The 22,274-nt window shown below is 42.7% G+C and overlaps 1 protein-coding gene across 2 annotated transcripts in view; it reads left to right on the top strand.

The window, feature by feature from the left end:
* Positions 1 to 22,274, top strand: part of nrxn1a (neurexin 1a) — a 52,081-nt gene that overhangs the window by 27,669 nt on the left and 2,138 nt on the right. For both annotated transcript variants that reach the window (XM_029528314.1, XM_029528313.1), the window contains 12 exons: positions 933 to 1,185; positions 5,899 to 6,102; positions 7,257 to 7,283; positions 10,192 to 10,314; positions 10,508 to 10,889; positions 11,226 to 11,416; positions 12,114 to 12,287; positions 13,610 to 13,729; positions 14,437 to 14,618; positions 15,546 to 15,717; positions 16,682 to 16,771; positions 17,892 to 18,202. In XM_029528314.1, the coding sequence (XP_029384174.1) occupies positions 933 to 1,185; positions 5,899 to 6,102; positions 7,257 to 7,283; positions 10,192 to 10,314; positions 10,508 to 10,889; positions 11,226 to 11,416; positions 12,114 to 12,287; positions 13,610 to 13,729; positions 14,437 to 14,618; positions 15,546 to 15,717; positions 16,682 to 16,771; positions 17,892 to 18,202 (2,229 nt within the window). The remainder of the gene's footprint in view (positions 1 to 932; positions 1,186 to 5,898; positions 6,103 to 7,256; positions 7,284 to 10,191; positions 10,315 to 10,507; positions 10,890 to 11,225; positions 11,417 to 12,113; positions 12,288 to 13,609; positions 13,730 to 14,436; positions 14,619 to 15,545; positions 15,718 to 16,681; positions 16,772 to 17,891; positions 18,203 to 22,274) is intronic.

Here is a 22,274-nt window from a genome sequence, read left to right as displayed (position 1 = left end):
AGGTTGGCACGATCTATTTATCAACTAACAGAAAACAAAATGTTTTGATATATATCCTTCTTATAAATATATTCTTTAACTGTTTAACTCCTTTTACAAGCAAAAATGTTGAATATTAGATAGTTTCAGCCTCTCAAATGGTAGAAATTCTCGCCTTTTATGTTCTTACATTATAGTAAATTCGCTATCTTTGCTCAATCCAAAACAGGACATGTAGCAAAGGTGAGGTTTGTGAGTGAGGAAATACACCACAGACCTGAATTGTCAGGTCATCAGATGGCCCCCGTGCTCTGCTCATCATTTTCCTGGTTTAGTTTGATTGGGTGGCTCTACTTTTGAACTGCTCTGAGATAAATCTGTACAGGGTTAACACAGACTGGACCTGAAGAGCCTGAAATACAACATTTAAAATTAATATTGTATAAATTTAAAGTTAAAGTTAAAGTTAAGTAACTGCTAAAACAGGGGAGGCTGGTCTGACAGGAGCAAGTGAGCAGCTGTGACCAATAACAACTGTTATGCTGAGAGAGAAATACTTTGTTAGATATGACAGAAGAGGTTAAATGTAACATGTATGTAACACAAAGGTATATCATATAGCCCAGAAGAACAGATGAGCAGCTCTCTCAGCATTTGCACTGTTTGAGGGCCATGATATGTCGCGTAAAGCTTCAGTAGCCAGGAATAGATTCCAGTGTCATTATACAGTAGAATTCCTATTAAGTAATCCACTTTTGTCAAACTTCAAAGTGAAACTAATTTTAAAGCAATAAAGTAGGTGTTAAATCTTAAATGTGTGCTGAAACTACCCGCTTTTTACTTTTCGATGTTGCTCACCACCACCACACTGCTGTATGTCGACAATTTTCTCACCTATTAAAATATATCGCGTGTTCAGCGAAACCACTCAGCACTGGTAATTTCTTTGTCAGGTGTGGACCGCGCTGTTGAACTATGGCTATGTGGGCTGCATCAGAGACTTATTCGTGGACGGGCAGAGCAAAGACATCCGGCGGCTGGCCGAAGCCCAGAAGGCAGTGGGGGTGAAGCCATCGTGCTCCAGAGAGCTACCCAAACAGTGTCTTTCCAACCCCTGCCAGCACAATGGCATCTGCAGGGAGGGCTGGAATCGCTATGTCTGTGACTGCTCTGGGACAGGCTACCTGGGACGATCATGTGAGAGAGGTGAGAGTGACAGGGCACGAGGACAGAGCGATGGTCCAGGACATGTCACCTGGCGCGTTAGCTGCTCATACAATCGTCGGCACAGGTGATGAGGCCACGTTTTCACAATCGATATGAGTATGCTGGTTAATTACAGCCCCATAAACATTTTTGTGAAATATTAATGATATGGCACAATAGAGAAAACAGAGTAATGCCAAAGGGATGAGTGACATACAGATGGTGTGCAGTGGAACGTCTGTCAGAAATAACTCCATCAACCTCTGAGAATAGATCATGTTCATCACTTATATTGGGTAGTAAAATTTTTATTCATTATACCTCTCCGTTATGCTTTTTTTGCTTAAAAAAAAAAAAGAAGCCCATCCAAACATATTACAGTTTGATGGTACTTGCTCTAAAAAAGTACCCTTCTAAAGATTTATGGATGATAAAAAATATGTGACTTAACTTTTAGGTGCAAATTTATTTAAGTGAGGTTTGACCCTCCATGTCGTCCCTGATGATGGAGAATAGAAAGATTAACATGAAATGACGATGGTATAAAGGCTGTAGCTAGAGGAAGACGTGAACTATGCTGTTTGCTCAACAACAAAAAATATTTATAGTAAAGGTTGACTGTTCTGGGCTGCATCTTTTTTTTCATTCAACATTACACATTTGCTGCGTGAGTACTGAGATGGAGGCAAGGAAACGAGTGGAGCAGCAGAGGTGAAAAAGAAAAGGTGGGAGGAAGCGGCGTCGCAGACATGACTATCGGACCGCTCTAGATGGAGAGAATGAGAATCAATGGGAGAGGAGGTGTGCAGAAAGTAGGGAGCAAGAGCTGTGACGGAGGAGGGTAAAACCACCGTTCTGGAAACGCCATAGGACAGCAGGTGAGGAGATGAGTAGGAAGGAGAGGCGGGAGGAGAAACTCTGACAGAGAAAGTAAGTTATGAAAAAAGGTAGGAATCCAGGCAGAGATTGACAGAGAAGCTGATACAGGCCCGTTGAAAGGACTGAGATGGAGTCTGACAAGGAGAAGAGAAGAAATGGTATTTGTGCCACAGCAGCTGAAACGTCTCAAGTGATGTTTGTACTATCACCTAACAGAGATAAACACTCATATACACAAACATACAATTTCGGAAATACGTTGATACTAAGATGTTTCATTTCGGACAAACATCCGCAGTGTGTGTTTATCATAGCAATGCTCTCTTAGCGTCTTCCTCTCTATATCTTTCTTCATCCCTCTCTGTGTGCATTGAGGGGTCACTAACTGGTGGTTCAGTGGATTAAAGGAAGCACAGATGGAGAAGCAGATGGAGAGAGTGATTGGCCATGTTACGCCCTCTACCTGCGGTTTCTCCCTCCCTTTTTCCCTTCCTCACTCTTTCACTCTCTCTTTTGTTCCCCCTCACCACACTCGGACTCCAAAAGATTTTTTTTTTTATTTCATACAGAGCCCTTACACACACTCCATATTGTTAAGTCATTCTCAGCTTTTTCTTCTTGCGGTCTTGCTTTCCCTAAGAAAGTCCTTTAATGTCAGGAAGACAAAAAAAAAAGAAGAAATATTTGGAATTATTTCATCTTAACCGTTAGAAGTGACATCACATATTAAGAGAACCAAGATTTTCGCCCAGCTGGAAATCCAATTCTCCTAACTGAAGAGGATCAGTCAGACACAGGTGATTCCTGATTAGTAATCTGAAGAGGAAAGTGAAGTCCAAATTATGTACAACAGAATGAGTCGTAAGGGCTCTTATTGGAGCGAGTTGCCTCCCACCCAGAGCAGAACACCAAGCCACAATATCCTGAGAAGTTGAGCACCACAACAAAATGGTTGATGAAATGGTGTTGGCACCGACACCTGCAAGCCACAAACACAGAGGTGGCCCTTGGTGCTGTGGTACATCCGATAACATCCTTGACCTCGCCATCCTGAATGTCTACACCTTTTCCAGCACCCTGAATTCAATAGATGGATCTTCCTCAAAGAGCTCTCAAAGCAGCTGGTCACACTACACATGAAGTATAGATTAGAAGGTTCCCCACAACTGCAAACCCTGATCACTGAAGCAATGGGAAGGTGTGGGCTGACAGAAGCAACCACCCAGACACAGGGAAGAGGACACAATACAAAAGAGAGAGGAACTTTCAATAACTGGACCGTCACACACGCTCACACAAAATGGAGGTTGAGATTCCTCGACTGCCTTCATATATGTAATATTCTTCTTTTCCAGTTATCAAAATCTTCTAAATCTGCTAGAGAGTGAAGAATAAACATGTTTCAATGATGAAGCCAATATATAAAATACAAATGATGATTCTTAACCAAAATAGCATAAAATTACACTGATTCTTATGCAGGATATTTTTAACCCACTGATAGAAGAGTGGAGAGTCCAGTCACTCGTGCATCTAAGCGTTAAGGTTAAAATCTGCATTCTGCAATCACACATCCCAAAATTTTCAAGTTTATTTTTCAAATATAAGTTTGTATTTTCAAGCTTATATACATATATTTTGTATGTATCTTTAAATAGTTCCTGGCAATTAATGCTAATAATCTGAAATACTTCTATACCTGCAGCCAATCTGCACTTTGACTGAAGTCATCAATGTTTTTAAAGATCATTTCTGAACAAAAACAAAAAGGTTTTGCTGAGTCATAATTTTGATAAAAGTATTTCGGCATTCCACGTCATGAGTTGTGATGAAATATGAAGTACAGACGTACCAAATCCGACTAATTTTATGACTCTGAGGAAAATATTTCTTTTCAGTCCTACATAGACTATAATTTTGATTTACTAAGTAAAATTATGAGCTATTGAATAGCAACACATAAAAACACCCATGCCAATAATTGTAGATGGTAAGTACATATACTGGGAGTGAATAAATAAGATATTTACACATGAAAACGAATCTCCATTAAGCGTGTGTGGGTGGCGAAATCCTAGATACCACAAAAGTTTGTTCAGGCTCATTGTGATTGACTTTCTACGCTCTCTGCCTCAGACCTCCATTGTTGTCAAAACTACTACAAACACACCGGTGAGTCAGTTCTTTCATTACAATGAACTGCAGTTTATTATGAGTCAATCCCGCAAATCTCGTTGCCATAAATACTCATTAGTGTCTCTAACAAATGCAATATTCACTCATGATGAAGTAACATTTAGCAAAAACAACAGTTCCCAGCTTATAAGCACTGAGTCCTTTTTAAAAATTTAACTTTTTGTAGGCAGTTTTTTGTGCCCTCATGAGGAACCAGTCGGGCTGGGTGTGAGAGCCACAGGCATGGCAGGGACATTAGGAAATCTTAAGAAATGACGTAAGACATTGGTTTCAGTCTTTGAATTGGTATCACGAATATAACCCCTAAATGCATGCTCCAGCCTTCAAGTGATGCAACCACAAGTGTGTGTTGTACTTCAGTCATTTCTTTTTTTTTTCTGTTCAGAAATAGCCTTCCATACTTTCCCCACTCTCTAACCATCCCTCGTTTATTTGTCTGGTAGTGAGTCAGGTGCCATGGTGAGGAAAATTTAGTCAGCTGTGTCCCTTATCAGAAATGTGTGCAGGTGTGTTCAAGTGTGTGCGTGTGTGTGTTGCTCAAGCATATGTGTGGCTATTAGTTATGTTATCTGTGATATAACAGGCCAACCACCTTCTTTTTTTCCTCCTGAAGTTAATGAGGGTTCATTTGCATTTTAGCCAAGAGCTTTTTTCTCCCCACGCCCCCCTCCTTTCTCTCTGTCTTGCTCTGTCCCTATTTTCTCTCCCCCTGCTCTCACTTTACTAAACCCTCCTCTGTTCACACTTAAATTCACTCACTTATTCTGACATGCACGCACACAGACACATACACACACTATCTCTCTCTTTCCCTCCTCTCAGCTCATCAGTATTCATGAGGCCTCCCTCTCTTCCTGTTCTCTTGTTTTTGCCTTGGCTCCAAACGTCTCCCACGGAAACAGGGAGAGCAAAAGGGAGAGAAAGCGAAGGAGGAGTGGAGCGGAGCGATATAAGAAGAGGAGAAGGAGGAAGAGAAGGGGCGATAAAGACACAGAGACATAGACAGTGTGTTTGGCTGTGTATGTAATTGGCCAATAAAAAACAGGGTCCTCAGAGGTAAACAGTTTAGTGGTCGGGGATTGGCCTCAGCAGGTAGCAGGGAGAGAAGATTATGAATATGTAAATGAGTATGCAAAAGACATTAAAGTGGGATCACCTGAGCTTGTTACATTATGACTCCAGGGTCTTGGATGTCAGCAACAGTGGCTAACACACTCAACGCCATGCATTCTGATTTAACCGGATAATAGGCCCAGCCAACCAGCTGGGGCTATTTTTACACTCTTTTGTTAGGCAGAGGCAGTGATGATGAATTAAGGGTGTAAAGTGATGGGGTAATTTTGTTGGGAGTAGGTTTTGAGTTTTGACATGACGCGGCAGGGGAACAAGGGAGTGTAGCCACGCTGCAACATATTTTATAATGTATAAAGCTGGTTCACTCAACGTCAAATTGCTTTTGTCTCCTCCCACCTCCCTTGTTTTCTCCTTGTCAATCATCTTTTCTGTTTTTTTTTTTTCCTGTTTCCTCCCACCATACTTCCCTCCACTGTCATTTCTGTCTTCCCCCACCTGCCTTTCACCCCTTCCCTTCCTCGATTGTTTGCTCCTCATCTGTCTGTCTCTGTGCGTCTTGTACAGACGCCACGATCCTGTCCTACGATGGCAGCAAGTTTATGAAGGTGCAGTTGCCTGTGGCGATGCACACTGAGGCGGAAGACGTCTCGCTACGCTTTCGTTCCCAGCGGGCGTACGGTGTTCTCATGGCAACCACATCCCGTAACTCTGCAGACACCCTTCGACTGGAGCTGGATGGGGGCCGTGTCCGATTAACTGTCAACTTAGGTACACACATGCACACAAACATGTACTTTCTAAAACATTACTTTAATTACCTGTCAGGGGAATGCAGCTGATAACAGCCTCTTGGCTGTTTCTTGCATAGGAATGTTGATTAACAACATGTTTTCTCCTACCAAATAAACCTTAAAGTAATTCTGCAGCACAGTATATTTAAGACATTGGTTTCACAGGGTTTGGCTGATTATTTTGGTATGTGTGTATTAATTTAAATGCCTCTCTCTCTCTCACACACACACACACACACAAACATACACAATGGAATTTACTGGTATTGTTTTTGTGTTGAACAGAGGGTCAAGCCTCAAGCTGCATTCTCTGCTCACTGCCAGTGGACCTGTGCATCCCTAACACCCACAACAATCAACACAGACTCACAAACCATACAAACACAAGTAGAAAGTATCCTCCTCACATAACTGCAGGGAAATCCCTGTAACCTCACATTCAAACACCTTCACATAAATGTAAGAACCTGCACATAACACACAGAGGGGTGCATGTGTTGGTCTCTGGCTGTCTGCAGCCACGTCTTCTCTGTGGTTGACGCCACACGACACACCAAGGCATCATGGGTAAAAAAAAATATAAGTGTGTGTATATATATATATATATATATATATACACACACACACAAAACCAAGAATGATGCTACAGGGGCTGAATCTTCCAACAGTTTGTGAAGATTTGTGCTCTGGATGGGTGACAAAAATTATGGGATGTGTTCAATGTCATCAGACAAACTGACACACATGACCCGTCTCAGTCTCCTGGTACTTTTGATTGGTGACTGAAACTGTCGTCCAGGCCAGAGCAGCTACTGAGCACACTGCTCATGCTGGGACTCTCCACTCTCCTTGGCACGTCACTGTGAATATCTACTAATCTTTTTTTTATATTTTAATCTTAACTGACTAAACAAAAAAGAAAGAGAGAGAGGGAAAAAAAAAAAAAAAGGTAAAGTCACAATAACTCACATTGTCCAGTCCTGTGACAAAGGAGAGTGTGTGTTTTCTCAGCAATGTGTATGTGTGCATGTTTGTATATGAGTGCAGGGTGTGTCTATGTGTGCGTCCCCAGGGCGTGGAGATTATATGTATGTGTGCAGCATTAACCCCTCTGCTCTGCTCTCCCTCCAGACTGTATCAGGATAAACTGTACAGCCAGTAAGTGATCCTCCATCTCACCTAACCCCTCCCCCTTCCTCCTCAGTATGTGTGTGATAGTGTGTTTTTGTTAATGTATCTGACTGTTTTTCACTCTCTCTCGTCAATTCATTTCATCAAAATCCCTCATTCTTAATATCTTTGTATCATGTGTCTGTGTGCATATATATGTGTGTGTGTGTGTGTGTGTGTGTGTGTGTGTGTGTGTGTGTGTGTGTGTTTGTTCAACAGGGGAGGCGCACATATGCGTGTTGGTGTCTGCATGTTCAGCTACACCACAGGAGTGTGGTGTGATTATTGCTGAGGGCCAGGATTTTCCACGTCGGCCATTTTAGCAAAGAAGGATAGATGAAGTAAAGGACAGTGGGAGTTGATGGAGGAGGGAAAGAAAGAAAAAAGAAGAAAGTAGCAGGTGTTCAGGTGGATTTGGTGTGTTGAGAAGTGTCAGCTGAAGAGACAGAGAGTAGTAGCTGGTGGATGAATGCATCTCAGCGCTGCAAGCTAATTACTTCTCCTTCATGCCAGAGACAAAAGACATGTTATCCCACTGCTTTTCTCTGTAGCACCTTCTTTCCAAACGTCTGTCTGGCTGCTTTCTTTGTTTGTTTGTTGTTTCTTTCCAAACTGTACATGGGGGATTTTTGGGTAGCGTTTCATACAGTGTTTAATGTGTGTTTGTGAGTGGCTTTGCATTCTGTATTCTTTTCGTTGCCCATCTGTGTCTGTATTGTCTGGATGTGTTTTCCTGTGTGTACGAGTGTGTCTGTGTGTGCGTTTCTGTTCATTCTGCTGTGAGTGGAACTGAATCCCTGATGAAGTTTAATTCCCTCACGTGGAGTTTCTCTCTGTCACGACCACAGAGAAAAGGAGAGAGAGAGAGGGAGAGAGAGAGAGAGAGAGAGACGAATGCTCTGTGACGGCAAAGAGGTGGTGAAATGGACGACTGCAGTTGCCATAGAAACCCTACTAGCCACACAGAGCCGTTGCTATCCCGCATGTCTGTTGGCCAATTTTAGACCAGTTGTCTCAATGAACATTTCAGTAGGCAGCCACTTTTCCAGCACACCGTGTGCATACAATAAATTATACATCTGATATTTAAAGGAGAAAAAAAATATTTAACAGCCAGGCGCCACTGAAATAGTCCACTCAGCAGTCAAATAAAAGCCTCGGCATGGGATAGATTTGAGGCTTATCCAGCAGAAAAGCCATTTGTTATTTGCAGCTAATGAAATATGAAACGGTTTTTGTCATTTTGTTTTCATTATCCTGCGTTTATAATCTCCATAGCTTCTGCCATTTGATTTCTATTGTATTTTCTAATTGCAACAGAAATTATCTTGTCGAATTGTCTTGGCTGAATTTCTTTTGGTTTAGAGAGCTGACTGTCTTTTGACTGCTAGAAGCGCAACGTCAAACCTCAGCTCAAAGCTCAACATGCTGCTGAACACAATGTTAGCTCTGACCTAAAGTAGGGCGTGTGTGATAGTCTGTGTTCATGTGCCTCTCCCTGTTCCCAGGTTGACACAGATCAGTGCCTCACTTTCACATCAGTCTGCTCATTCTTTGAATATTCGGTTTCATATGCACACACACACACACACACACACACATACACATATTCTCTCCTTCACTCAGTACTAGGCAGTGATCCATGGTAACAGGATGAGATGCTCATGCCCAGAGCACAGCTGAGTCTCCTCAGGGGAACCCTCAGTCCACTCTGAATGCACAACACACTCTTTTAGTGTTGAAAACACACATGCACACACCCCCTTCCATTTTCATTTTGATTGAATGCTAATAGTTGAAATACTCATTTAATTATGCTTGTGTGCGAGTGTGCTTGTGTGTCTCTCACTTTCTTTATCTCGCTTCCTTTCTTTGTGTGTGTGTGTGTGTGTGTGTGTGTGTGTGTGCGCGCATGCTGCCTGTGTTTCTCCATGAATGATGTAGACATGCTTGACATTTTCCGCAGCAGAATTCGTTCGGGTTAGTTTACCTCTCACCTCCCCCTGTCATTACCTCCTATAGGTCACTGTAAGCAGACTCACTGACTTCTCTTCAAGCCAACAGGGCTCGAAAGAGGCGGGGGGGGGGGGGGGGGAGTGTGTACGGGTGCTGCAAGTTGATAGGTGTTGTGCTCGTCGCTGGTAGGGTGCTCGTAGAGAGTGGGAGGAAGAGGGGACGCAGAGGTTCTGGGAAGTGTGACAAATGTGTGCAGTCACCTATGTTAAGATACGAGCTGGTAGACGGACAGAGAGAGACATCATGAGAGGACAGCTCAGCTCCTTTCATTCTGCTGCACATCAGCACATCGGAGAGCTCCTTCATTGTCCTCCATGTGTCCAGTGCCACCAAGAGGCTGACTGCCGTACTGCGTCCTGCCGGAGCGTGGAGACAGGCACATCGCTTATTATATGTCATATGTAAGGGGGCGGGAGGATTGTGGGGCGTTACAGGCGTCGAGTGGGTGTAAATGAGCTGTATGTGCGTGTGTGGGCAAGAGATGGTCATCGCGGTGGATCTGGCCACAGATGGATTGTCTCAGCGTGGGCCTGTTGTGACTCACCGTCTCCATCCTGGGCACCCATGGCATCAATTTATGTAAATCCTTCTGTCTGTCTGTGTCTCATCATCTGTCTCACCAGCTTATCTGCAAAGGGACCTGTCTGTCTATCTGTGGAGAGTGTGTCTTGACAGAGAGATGTTTGTCTCCCCAGGATATGTATGATTCCTGCTTCCCGCTGCTCCCTCCATTTCCCCTCTCTGTCCTTAAAATTGAATTCAACCTGCCTGGTTCTCTGCTTCTCTTTCTGTCTCTCTACATCTCTTTTTGCTCTCTCTGTCTGTGTCTCTCCCTCCACCTCTCTGTGCATATGTTAATGGTGCTCTGGGCTATGTGTAGGTAAAGGCCCAGAGACCATCTTTGCGGGGTCAGGCCTAAATGATAATGAGTGGCACACAGTGAGGGTAGTCCGGCGTGGAAAGAACCTCAAACTCACCGTGGATGATCTGCAGCCTGTTGAAGGTAACCACAGTAGCCTAACTCAAAGCTTTTCATTATATATCGACACTCTTTGCAGGTCCTGACTTGGTGTCTAGAGTTTTTTTTTTGTTTGTTTGTTTTATTTTTTTATGATAAATTGTTTATTGATTCTTTTTTAAATTTCTATAAAACTTTCTGTAGCGCTCACCTTTAAAGTTTACCCCCCCGCTACCAGGTCAGATGGCGGGCGACCACACCCAACTGGAATTCCACAATGTGGAGACGGGTATTGTGACAGAGAAGCGCTTCATACCAGCAGTGCCCTCCAATTTCATCGGCCACCTTCAGGGCCTGACACTGAATGGCATGCCCTACATTGACCTGTGCAAGAACGGTGACATCGACTACTGCGAGCTCAATGCTGTTATCGGCTATAAGAGCATTGTGGCTGACCCTGTCACCTTCCGCTCACGCTCCAGTTTCGTCACGCTGCCCACTCTGCAGGCCTACTACTCCATGCATCTCTTCATGCAGTTCAAGACCACATCCCCTGACGGCCTTATTCTCTACAACAGGGGAGACGGCAATGACTTCATTGTGATAGAGCTGGTCAAAGGGTGAGCTGGACAATGTGCCGTGTGACTATGATGTGAGCCAGTGCGTCTTCAATTGAAATTTTATGAAACCCATTTATAAACAATAAGGAGACATCAATATGTTAATGTTCCTCAATAAATATGAGTGTAATAATATTTATCTTCCAATCTCGCAACTTTTACTGGAAACAAAAAAATAATTCCTGATCGTGAGGCTAAAATATCAAATATGAAAAATGCACAAGTCAAGCAGCTTTTTATTTATTCATATAATTATGCTTTTACAAGACAGATTGTAATGGCCTGAAGTGTATGACCCTGTCGTGTGTTTTTCTCCCTTTTTCTTTCACTCTCCAGATACCTACACTACATTTCAGACCTGGGCAATGGGGCACACTTGATCAAGGGCAACTCTAACAGTCCTCTAAATGACAATCATTGGCACAATGTCCACATTTCCCGAGACACTAACAATCTCCACACGGTCAAGATTGACACCAAAGTCACCACACAGACCACCATGGGCGCCAAGAACCTCGACCTAAAGGGTACCCAAAAAACATGCACACAAAATGCACAAAAGAATCATGCAGTGATATGATTAAGGTTGTTTACATGTACATAATTCTAATATCTACAAGTTCTGAGCACCAGGTTCATAATAGATACTAAAAATGCTTCATAGGAGGATGTACAAGTGTATGCCGATTAGTCCTGAAACAATCAGTCAGTTAAGGGAAATTTTAACATTTAGGGAAAATGTGAATTTACTGTATTAATGAGAGCTCGATGACAAGATTAATGCTACCTTGTCAAGCCTGTATGATAAATACCAGCAGCTCTAAGCTCACAAATTAAAATATTGTGTGTTGCCTATTGATGTGTTGATCTGTCACTAAGCTTTCTGAGTGGAGCGTTAAACTGTCGACACTTTTCTGACTAGCCAGTCAGAAAATTAAGTACAGGCACAGTAATTTATATAATTAATTATTTGTCATTTGTCAAAAACTTCCGTGTCCAAACGTGTTCCAGCTTTAAAGCTTTGACTCAGAACCCACCAAATTTTTTAACCTTTTGATAAGCAAAATACAATAATAGATCAGTCAATAGATAAATCTGTAATGAAATCTGCACGTTACTAGTATATTAAATTACTATCAGTTTATCTTAATGGTAGTGTCTGGCAGATAAATGCAGAGCATCAGTGATAATGAAGCTGCCATTCATTGTGTTGTCTCTCAACAGGTGATCTGTATATTGGGGGTGTCTCCAAAGAAATGTACAGAGACCTGCCTAAGCTGGTCCACTCCCGTGAGGGTTTCCAGGGTTGCCTAGCAACAGTTGATCTAAATGGCCGACTCCCTGACCTTTTGGCTGATGCCTTGGCAACCATGGGACAAGTGGAGCGAGGCTGTGAAGGTGGGGTGCAAACGCACAATAAAAACACACTAACAGATCTGTCCAGGTCTCCTGTCCTTACTGCTTTTTTCTTTCAATTTTCATTTAACTCATGCTCTCTGTTATTCCGATAACCCACTAACCCAGCTCTTGCTCTATTAGATGTAAATTTTGCTCTCTTTTCTTCTCATCTCCTTTTCAGTCTTTCTGCACATGGTGTTTCTCTGTTTCCTCCACTCTTTCAGAAGTTCACAGGCATCTGTGCACATTGACTAACCATCTAACTTAATTTGCTTGTTTGCTTTTTTGTTTGGCTGACAAAAGTTACATTGATGAAAGCTGACTTGCAAGGTATATCGCTTTGTGTGAGCATGTGAGACATGTGTGTAAGAGTGGGAAAATGTGTGTGTGTTTGGTGGGGGTGTGTGGGTGTGTGTGCGCGTGTGTGTGTGTGTGTGTGCGCGTGCGTGTGTGTGTGTGTGTATGTGTGTGTGCGTGTTTCAAAAACTACCCAGTGGTGTCCGGTGTTGTGTGGATCCCAGTGATCCAGAGTCAAAGGTCAGAGGTGACCTGTCCTCTCGTAGCCACCATAGTGACTTCATCACAGTAGTAACATCACCACCGCTTGACTTGAGTTGACCACAGCTCCACCACCCGGGTTGCCTAGCAGCATGCACTCTAACCCCTCCTACTGACTCCCATCCTAAACTTCAATACTCTACTTGTGAATTATTTCACACCCTTTCCCTCATGCCTCGTGTTAGAAGTGCATCGATGGAGAACCAAGTGCCGAGTTTTGACATTCTCATCCTGTGTGGTTTTAGCACGAGGCACGGAGAGAACAGTGCCCGGCTGCTGAAGAAAGAGTATTGACATGAGAGCTTTTAAACATAATTCTGATCTCTTATGTTTAACCTCCTCCTGTCCTTGCCCCACTCATCTAGCCTAATCACCTGCATGCTGTCAACATTTGGCTCTTCTGACATTGTAATACTGATTCCAGTTTAGTTTTCCTTCAGTTTGTATGGATAATCTAGTATCCTCTGTAAATGTAAACTTAAAGAATGGGAGCCTGGCCGCATTATCCTAATTGCACAACAACTTTCTACTAATACTACTAATCAAAACACTATTGCACCACAACAGTCTACCCAGCCATTTCAAAACAGCAAAATGTTTGAGTGAAATACGGTCTAAAAGTTACCGTACTGGTATACTATCGTGAAGACACTGGGCTCCAGACAGAAGCAAAAAAAAAAACAAACAAACAAACAAACAAAGCATGACAGTTTATCTTCTCCTAACTTGTGCACCCTCCAACCCCACCATGTCTGTCACTGCAGGTCCCAGCACCACCTGTCAGGAAGACTCCTGCTCAAATCAGGGAGTTTGTTTGCAGCAGTGGGAGGGCTTCACCTGTGACTGTAGCATGACCTCGTATGCTGGGCCACTATGCAATGACGGTGAGTCTGAGCAAAGAGAATGACGTTTCATCTCAGTTGTTCATGGTGTAGACAGGTGAAAAGTGAGCGTTATCGACAAATGTGTCAAAACACACCCACTCAACCTTTAAACCTGGTATTGCAGTTAGAAAGAGAAAAAAAAAAAAAAAAAAAGCTGCTGCACTTGAATTATTTGGTTTCTATCACTGGATGAAAGCAGTTTTGTGTGCATTTTGACAGAGCCACCACACGAGGGCACTATCAACTGTTGATGATGAAACTGCCCGAAAATATCACAGTACCTGCTCAGTGTTCAATTTGGATGTTCAAACCTGATAATTTGCCATGTTTGGACTCAAATTGTCCTCAAACGCCTTACAAGCAATATATGTGATGGTTTTGTAGTCAACCAGTGAGTCAAATAACTTTATGAGTTGTTATTTGTATGAGTCAATTATTACAGTCAGTGTTCTGCATTAACGTTAAGGAGCACTTTGGGAAACAGGTTTTTTCCCTTGCCCGTATGAGAAACAAGCAGAACGGAGAGGACAAATAAACCGCAACATTTTAATATTTATCATTATTGTCTGATAAGTCCCTTCTGTATTAAACTTTAAGAAAAGATGGGCAGCAACATCATCTGCACTGTGGAAACCTGTGATGATAGGGAACACTGTTTAGGCCGTATAGGCGTGCCCGCTGTTACCTATTTTATCTTTGTGGACCAGCTGGAACCACTTATATCTTTGGGCGCGATGGAGGCATGGTGGTTTACACGTGGCCCCCAAATGAGCGTCCCAGCACCAGGGCAGACCGGCTAGCCCTTGGGTTCAGCACCCAACAGAAACACGCCATTCTGCTCAGGGTGGACAGCGCATCTGGACTGGGAGACTACCTTCAGCTGCAAATAGTAAGTAGATGTCCATCAACCAGAGAAAAAAAAAATTGTTTTTAAAGTATTGCACATATTTCATACCTTGTGTCAAGATCACTTGTCACAAGGAAACTGCATCCCACATTTGTAAAATGCCAACAGCCAGCACAGTGAACCCACTCAGACCAATAAACATTAAAAAGTGAGAGAAATGCACTCATGAGCATGTTTATTATTTGTTGAATTCAGCAGAAATCACTTCATTCCCATCTCATTATGATATTGTGGCAGAACTAAATAATAAACTTCTCTTTAAACCTCAGTCTGGTTGAAGACTGAACAATAATCACCTAAAATCAATTGTTACATTTCTTTGGCAATGATGAAAAATATGAATGATTATTAAATACGCCTGCGTATTAGATCCTCTCTCTCAAACAGTAAAGCTCTTCAGTGCTGATACTTAAATAATTAAAAAAGACAAACACTGGGTCGTTACGCTAAAAAAATTTTACATAGCATGTTTTTCAAACGCCTTAACATCACAAAGTTGGTCTGAATCTGAATTATTTTGTTTCATTCCATCTGTGTTGTTTTTTTTTTTTGTTTGTTTGGTTTTTTTTTGTCTGCATCTTCCCCCATGGCATTTCTACAACATTATGCTATTATGTTTTGTTTTTCTTACAGCTGCCAGTGGAACAGCACTAACCCAATTTTGTCTATTTCATTTCCTTCTTGATTTATTGTCCAGTCCAACATTTGACTGTGCTGCAAGGGTCGTTATTTGGACAGATTCATTACTCAGACCTAACACAAAAAACACATTCAGTTGCATAACGAAATAAACTGGATTGGAAGACATGAGCGAAATTAATTCCTTGCCTTCTCAAAACAGGTACATTCCTCAAGCATTTTTTTTTTTTTCGTATGTGTCCCCCCCTTCCTCCTTCTCCTCCTCCTCAGGACAAGGGCAACATTAGAGTAGTGTTCAATGTCGGCACTGATGACATCAACATCGAGGAGAGCTCCAAGTTCGTCAATGATGGGAAGTACCACATAATTCGATTCACCCGCAGCGGAGGCAATGCAACCCTCCAACTGGATGACCTGCCAATCATAGAACGCTATCCCTCAGGTAGGCCCCCACCAGCCTCACATATGCCAAATCTCCCCCCACCACTGAAGCACTGCCTGTCCTGGGCCAGAGTTCACTACACCTTAGTCAAAACCAACTCACCTCCAGAATGATGAACCACATCAGTGTTCCTATCAATGTTTATATTCAAACACTGAGATTGAGAAATATAATTGCAGCTTTGTTTTATGTTATTGTGTTTGAAATGAAATATGTGTGATCTGATATGAAACATGACTTTTTAAACCATAAAATGAGGTAGTTATTACAATAGCTTGTATACTTGCCAGCTATGTTATGTTAGACCTGTTAAATAGCGTTAAAGGTAATTTATGAAAATATTCAATCCAGGTGTCAGTTGTTTTTCTCACCATAAAAGAAAATAATAACAGTTGGTGCATTTTGGACAAACAATAATTTAAAAACATGTTACATTTGGAGTTAAATTTTTAACTAGACAGAAAAAATAAGAAAAAGAAAAAATGCATTGTGTTGAACATAGTCTTTGTTTTTACATTTGTTGGTTTTTATATTTAAAGTGGTAATCTTAGCTAGTCTTTAACACAATGAGGTTCAGGCTTTAGGTAGTTGATAGATAAAATGCTAAATGCTAGTTGTTGTGAGGTGTGTGTGAGGGTTCTTCCTGTATGTAACTCTAAACTCAGTCAGTCATATAGACAGTTTGTGGCAGCTGTAACATTATTTCCCTGTGCTCTTGCAGATGTTAACCCCTGAAATGTCTCTTTAAATTAAACCCAATGAACAGAGAGTAAGAGTCCGCTCACTGGGAACATAGTAAATTCAGCTCCTCTTCTCTTAGCACATCAAGCTTACTGTAACGCGGTGACATGCCAACAATGAGCAGACCATTACTTTCTTTTCATTGCTGTTCTTTTTGTATCCAGCTCCTGTACCACTTTTGGATGTGCGTAATTACTACTGTGTTTTCATCTCTAAATTAAAGGCAACATTGATAACGAGCGCCTGGCCATCGCCAGACAGCGAATCCCCTATCGGCTCGGTCGAGTAGTTGACGATTGGCTACTCGACAAAGGTAAAAACCCTGATTAAAATTCCTTAAAACTTTGAGCTTTAAAATACAATTTGAAGACAGTTGAATATACTATATTGTGCACCATCAACTAACATCTAAAAATCTAAATCCATAATAAGTATTTAAAAGTTGGGCAGCTGTAGTGTGTAATACTGTGTAAACTGTAGTGCCTGTGAACGTATCTTGTTAGTGTGTATCTGATAATATCAGGTTAAAGGGACGATGGAGAGATTTAAATGTGAATAAATCAGAAAATAGAAAAAGAAGTACTGATAAAAGATGCTTTATTAAGCCTGCTAAATAATTTTGTTTCGTATCAAATTGTAAACAATAAAGCATTTACTAAAGATTTTATGTTGAAAAACAATTTTGTAATCAAATTAAAGTACATGCAAAGTATTGTGACATGTAAGAATTATGTAAATTTGAAATGACTAATAGAGCAATGCTTTTTGAAAAAAAAAAAAAATGTAAAAGTTTTCCTCCTAAACTTCATCAGAGCTCCTTAAATTAGACTCTAGTCCCTTTAACAGTGAGCAGTGCTAGAGCTTATAACCTGTGCATGCTTCATAGGGCTGTTACAACAGTTCCCTAGATCTCTGTCTCTCTGTCTGCCTGTCTGCTGCTCTTTCAAATACAATGTCGTGCTGTACAGCCATCGCCATAGCAACCATCTGTCAGCCCCGTCTTCTCGGGGCCCTCTGACTCCTCTCATCTGCTGCCTCTTCCTCCTCCTCCTGTTCTTTGCCTCTTCATCCTCCTCTTCGACTTCTCAGTCTCCTCAACCCCCCCGCCCCCCCCCCCCCTGCTCCTTTCCTTCTTCCCCCTCTTCTTCTGCGCTTTCTGTTCTCACTCTTATCTCTCTCAGTCTCAGCCTTCTCCACAGTTCTCCATGGCTTCGATTTGCTCTGCCATGCTTAATCTATCCCATCCTCTCACCATGGCTTGGGGGTGGTGGATTGTGTAACACTCAAACACTCTTGCGTGTGTGTGTGTGTGTGTATGCACGTATGTGACCACTGGTATGTATGTGTGTGTGACTGTATTTGCATGTGTCTGTCCTCCCTTCTTTCTCGTGTGCCTGTTTTTTTGGTGTGTGTGTGTGTGTGTGCATGTGTAGGTCGCCAACTGACCATCTTCAACAGCCAGACAACGGTGCGTGTTGGTGGAGGTGAGCGAAGTGTGGGCATGTTCCAGGGCCAGCTGTCTGGGCTCTACTACAACGGCCTCCGCATCCTCAACATGGCCGCTGAGGGGCACTCGCACATTAGAGTGGAGGGCAGTGCACGATTGGTCGGGGACATGCCGTCCTCCTCCATCACCCCGCAGTCCAGTGCTGCAGCTGGAGGGAACCGCTCTGATTCCGCCCCATCCATAAGCGACATCACAACCACAACAGCCACCAACCGGAAACAGGGTGCCACACAGCAGGTCAGAGCACAATCGCAATCATGTGGCTGCCTATCTGTTGAAAACAAATATAGTCCCTCACCTGCGGCGTCATAAGAAGATCAGGAGTTTAAATCTGACTCCTCAAATATTTTTAACATATATGCCCAATACCATAATCCTTTGGTGTGACAATGCGCAATTAAAAAGTGTCTTTCATAAGTTTCTTTTCAAGCTCCATAAGAGGATTAGGTGGCACACAGCCCACTGATCAGAGAATAGAGAATGGCAAGATACTGTATGTGTGCATGTGTGTAGGAGTGGGATTGTTTTAAACTCCACTCAAGGCCAGGGGAATTTATTGGTTGCACATTTCAGACACATGGGCAATTTAACATCTATAACATAATGCAATACCAACAACGGGAGATGACGTGCATCGTAGGACAGCTTTCGGACTGACACAGTCCAACAGCTCCAACGTCAACAAGTTTTTAGCAAAAGTTATTAACGCAGAAGTTGAGGTAAACCGATAAAAAAAGCAAGTCTCATTGTACTATGTGTGTGCTGCGTATATATCATATCAAATATCAGTTATCTGATGGCTGGTCAGCTTTAAGCTATTCAAATTCAAATTGTCAATTTGTCCAAGTTCCAAAAAAAATTTATCAATAGAAGACTCGTATTAATGTACAGGTTTTCCACTGCAGCACATTCACTTGACTGGATTAGATGGCAACTTCTCTAAGTGGTCCCTTCCAACTAAATTACAGCCGGAGAAATGTTTGTGTTAATGGAGGCTGTAATAGCTTTTCCCATAATATGTGTCTAGTAAACTGATGCAAATGGGGCTCTGTGATAGAAACAAATAATTGTTATTGAGGCGTATTCAAAGTAGATGCAACTGCAGTCGATGGTAATGTCAGGGGACACATTATCAGCAGGTACATCACAGACTCTTTTGCTCCATTGTTCAGATCACGACTGAGATGTTGTCAGGCTCTTTGTGGGCATCTGTGTGTACTGCAGTTCTTCTTCTGTGTTATAAAACTGTGTGGCTGCATGTCTGCCGCACTGAAAGAGAGCTTCCCCCCCCCCTCACAAATACAAGTTGCCATGGAGATAGTGAGCCCCACTACCCACTGCTTGCTTTCTTTCTCCCATCCAGACTCCCATTAAGAATAGCCCCTCTGTGTATTAACTACCAGCTGTTTCAGACATAAATAATAGAACGCAGAGAGCTGTGAGCTAAGCCCCAGGCATCAATAATGGATATGAGACCCGGATGGATAGCACTGCAGAGTGACAGTGTTGTCACAGGGGGTTGCTTTCACACCTCACCTCTAAATCTCTCCCTGTTCTCTCTCTGTACATGTCTGTTTTTAAGCTGACTATTTCAGCGCTGCGATGATGTCGGTGCTAAATCTGGGATGCAGACTTGTGCACCAAAGTCAATATCACTGTATGAGAACTGGGTCAGGCCTGCTATATGCTCAACATACTGCAGTGTGTGAGTGCTTGTCGGACAAACACACAAACACAGAGAGTTTGTGTGTTTGTCTTATTTAAGAAGAAGAATCTACAGCCTCTCCATCAAGGCTATCCAGTGTTGCCTGGCAACCAACCTGGCCTTAACCAGTGTACACGTACAATGTAGAGATGAACACAAATCACACACACACACACACACACACACACAAAACACTCAAGAGGATTGAGAAAATTAAGCTTGAATTGCAGCACATTGCATCAGGGGAGGGGCAGCCAGAGTTGTCTTCCAAAGGTGTTACAGGTCCAAGCAATTTATCGATTTCACACACACACATGCGCGCACACACGCCCCAAGTCAGAGTGTGTGTTGAAGTGGATCTACCTAAGTTGGCCCATGGGCTTTCTCCTACCGTCAGTACTTTGTGCAGTAAGAATGTGTTATGTGCTTCCTCCTGGAGTCCATACTTTATTGATTTTTTTTTATTTTTTTTTTTGGGTGTGTGTGTGTGTGTCTGAGCATGGCTGCGCGTGTGTGTTAAAAAGTGGAATGGATTAATAATGCATGACAGCTGAGCACACCATCTAGAAGAAGAGAGGGAGAGATTGTGAGACTGTGTGAGTGTTTATGCTAGAGGCTGCTCTGAGTCACAAAGCTGGAGTTTGGGTTTGATGTTCAGCGCCTTGTTTGTGTATGTTTCTGGCCATGTGTACGTGTGCACCTGTGTGTGATGGGAACACTGATAGAAGAAACTTGGGGCTCAAAGCAGCGCCCAATTGGCCATCGGGAATCAGCTGACCCAGACGCTTTCACGAGCCCTCAGAACATCTATCTCTCATTCGCTCACATCTTCCCTCCCTATCTGTTTTTCTCTTGCCAGCTTCTTTGCTCTCTCCATATCTTTCACATCTTTCTCCCTCTTGCCTTTCTTCCTTTTTTTCCAGTCCATCTTTTAGAGACACTTTCTCCCTCCTCCCCTGCTCACTTCTCTCTTTTGGACTCCTTTGCTGTCTCCCTTCATATCTTTCCATATTTACCCACAACCCCCCCGCCCCCCCTTCCTTTCCTCTCTCCCTCCCTCCCTCTCTCTCTCTCTCTGTGTGGTTGAGCTCCAGTGATAGGCTGTTAATGCAGGCAGTGTATGAGTCTATCTCACCATCTGCAGTAGTGGAGCTAGCTTCTACCCTCTCGTCAGGATCTCTTCATCAGCCTGCCAACTTCAGCCTGATTTGGTGCATGCTTGTGTGTCTGTGTAGATGTGCCTGAGTAGAAATAGACCAATGGAGCCCGTTTGGTTTTTATAGAGCTCGTGTGTATACATGTGTGTGTGAGATTTCCAGTTGTGAAAGTAGCAGACAAGCTGTTGAATCTTCTGCAGGAGTGTATAAGGAAAGAGAGCTACTATGTGTGAACTAGGCAGTCAGGCAGGCATGGACGGTCGTTGGCACTGTTCGGCTGCTCAGGTAGAGATTTTGTTCTTTCAGCATGCAGATATCTTTCTCGTCATGCTCTCTCTCTTCCTTTGTCCTGCCTCCTGTGTCGTTTTCCATCTGTGTCCATCATTGTGTCAGCATGCTCGGTTGGTTGAAGGAGTGGAGGTTTCCTGAGCAGACGTCTGTTTAGCACATCTCCTATAAACTTCTCTGGCTTATTGATATTATTTAAGTTGTGTTTAGCATTTTCTTCAGTTTTTCCTCTCCTTTATTGTCTCCCATGTGATTGGTGGATCAATAGTCCAATTGACACCTTCCCGTTTAAACGGGGTGGTCAGCTGATGAGGTGATGTCACAGATCAGAGGAGGGGTCTTGTTAAATTTTCTTGTTATAAATCTCAGTTCAAATCACATGCCTGTGGAGGGCACGTAGGGGGCTTTACATTGGTCGGGAACAGATGTCAAGGGTGTTTCCTACTGGTTGATTGGTTCTTACGCTATTTGGATCCTGGCAATGGCACAGAGGTTTATTGACTGGCTGCAATCCAGAGGCTAAGCTCGCCCTAGCAGCATTTGACAGCTCAGTGGGCAGAACTGGTTGGAAAGGCAGTGAGGGAAAGACAGAGTCAAGCATCAATAACTTAATATATGTTCCAGGCCAAACTAAGTCACAGATTTGTCAGAGCTAAAACCGCACCATACAAGGCCAACAATTTTTCTTTTTTTATGTGTATGTTGTTGTAGTTGTTTTTGGGTTTTGTTTTGTTTTTTTTGTTTGTTTTTTTCAGATGTATTAACTGAATGGTTGCCTGTCTTACCTTATGTAATCTGTGTCCTTACAAAGGCTACACGACAAAGAAGTAGAGAGGATGAGGATAGAGCGGCAGCCTAATGAATTTCTGTTTGAAATACTGCCTGTGTCAGCTTAGACATCATCCACTATTTAGTACTGTGATTTGGTTCAGATTCTGTCCCAGTCTGATTGTAATCTGCCTCTAGAGCACCCTTTTTTTATAGCTCTGCCACTCTCCCTTCTTTTATTCTCCGGGTTACTAACATCTACTGCAATGCATCACAATCCAATTTTAATTTATTGCTGGCACTGAGCGCCCAGTGTGGTTAAAACACACGCTCACGTGCTCACATACACACATATGTATATATTTCTCATGCTGAAATGTCAAAGCAGGCG

Source organism: Echeneis naucrates, chromosome 19 (genome assembly GCF_900963305.1).
Source record: "Echeneis naucrates chromosome 19, fEcheNa1.1, whole genome shotgun sequence".
In the NCBI taxonomy this organism is placed as follows: Eukaryota; Metazoa; Chordata; class Actinopteri; order Carangiformes; family Echeneidae; genus Echeneis; species Echeneis naucrates.
Note: the sequence above shows the minus strand (reverse complement) of the source record. Positions and strands in the feature narration are given on the sequence as shown.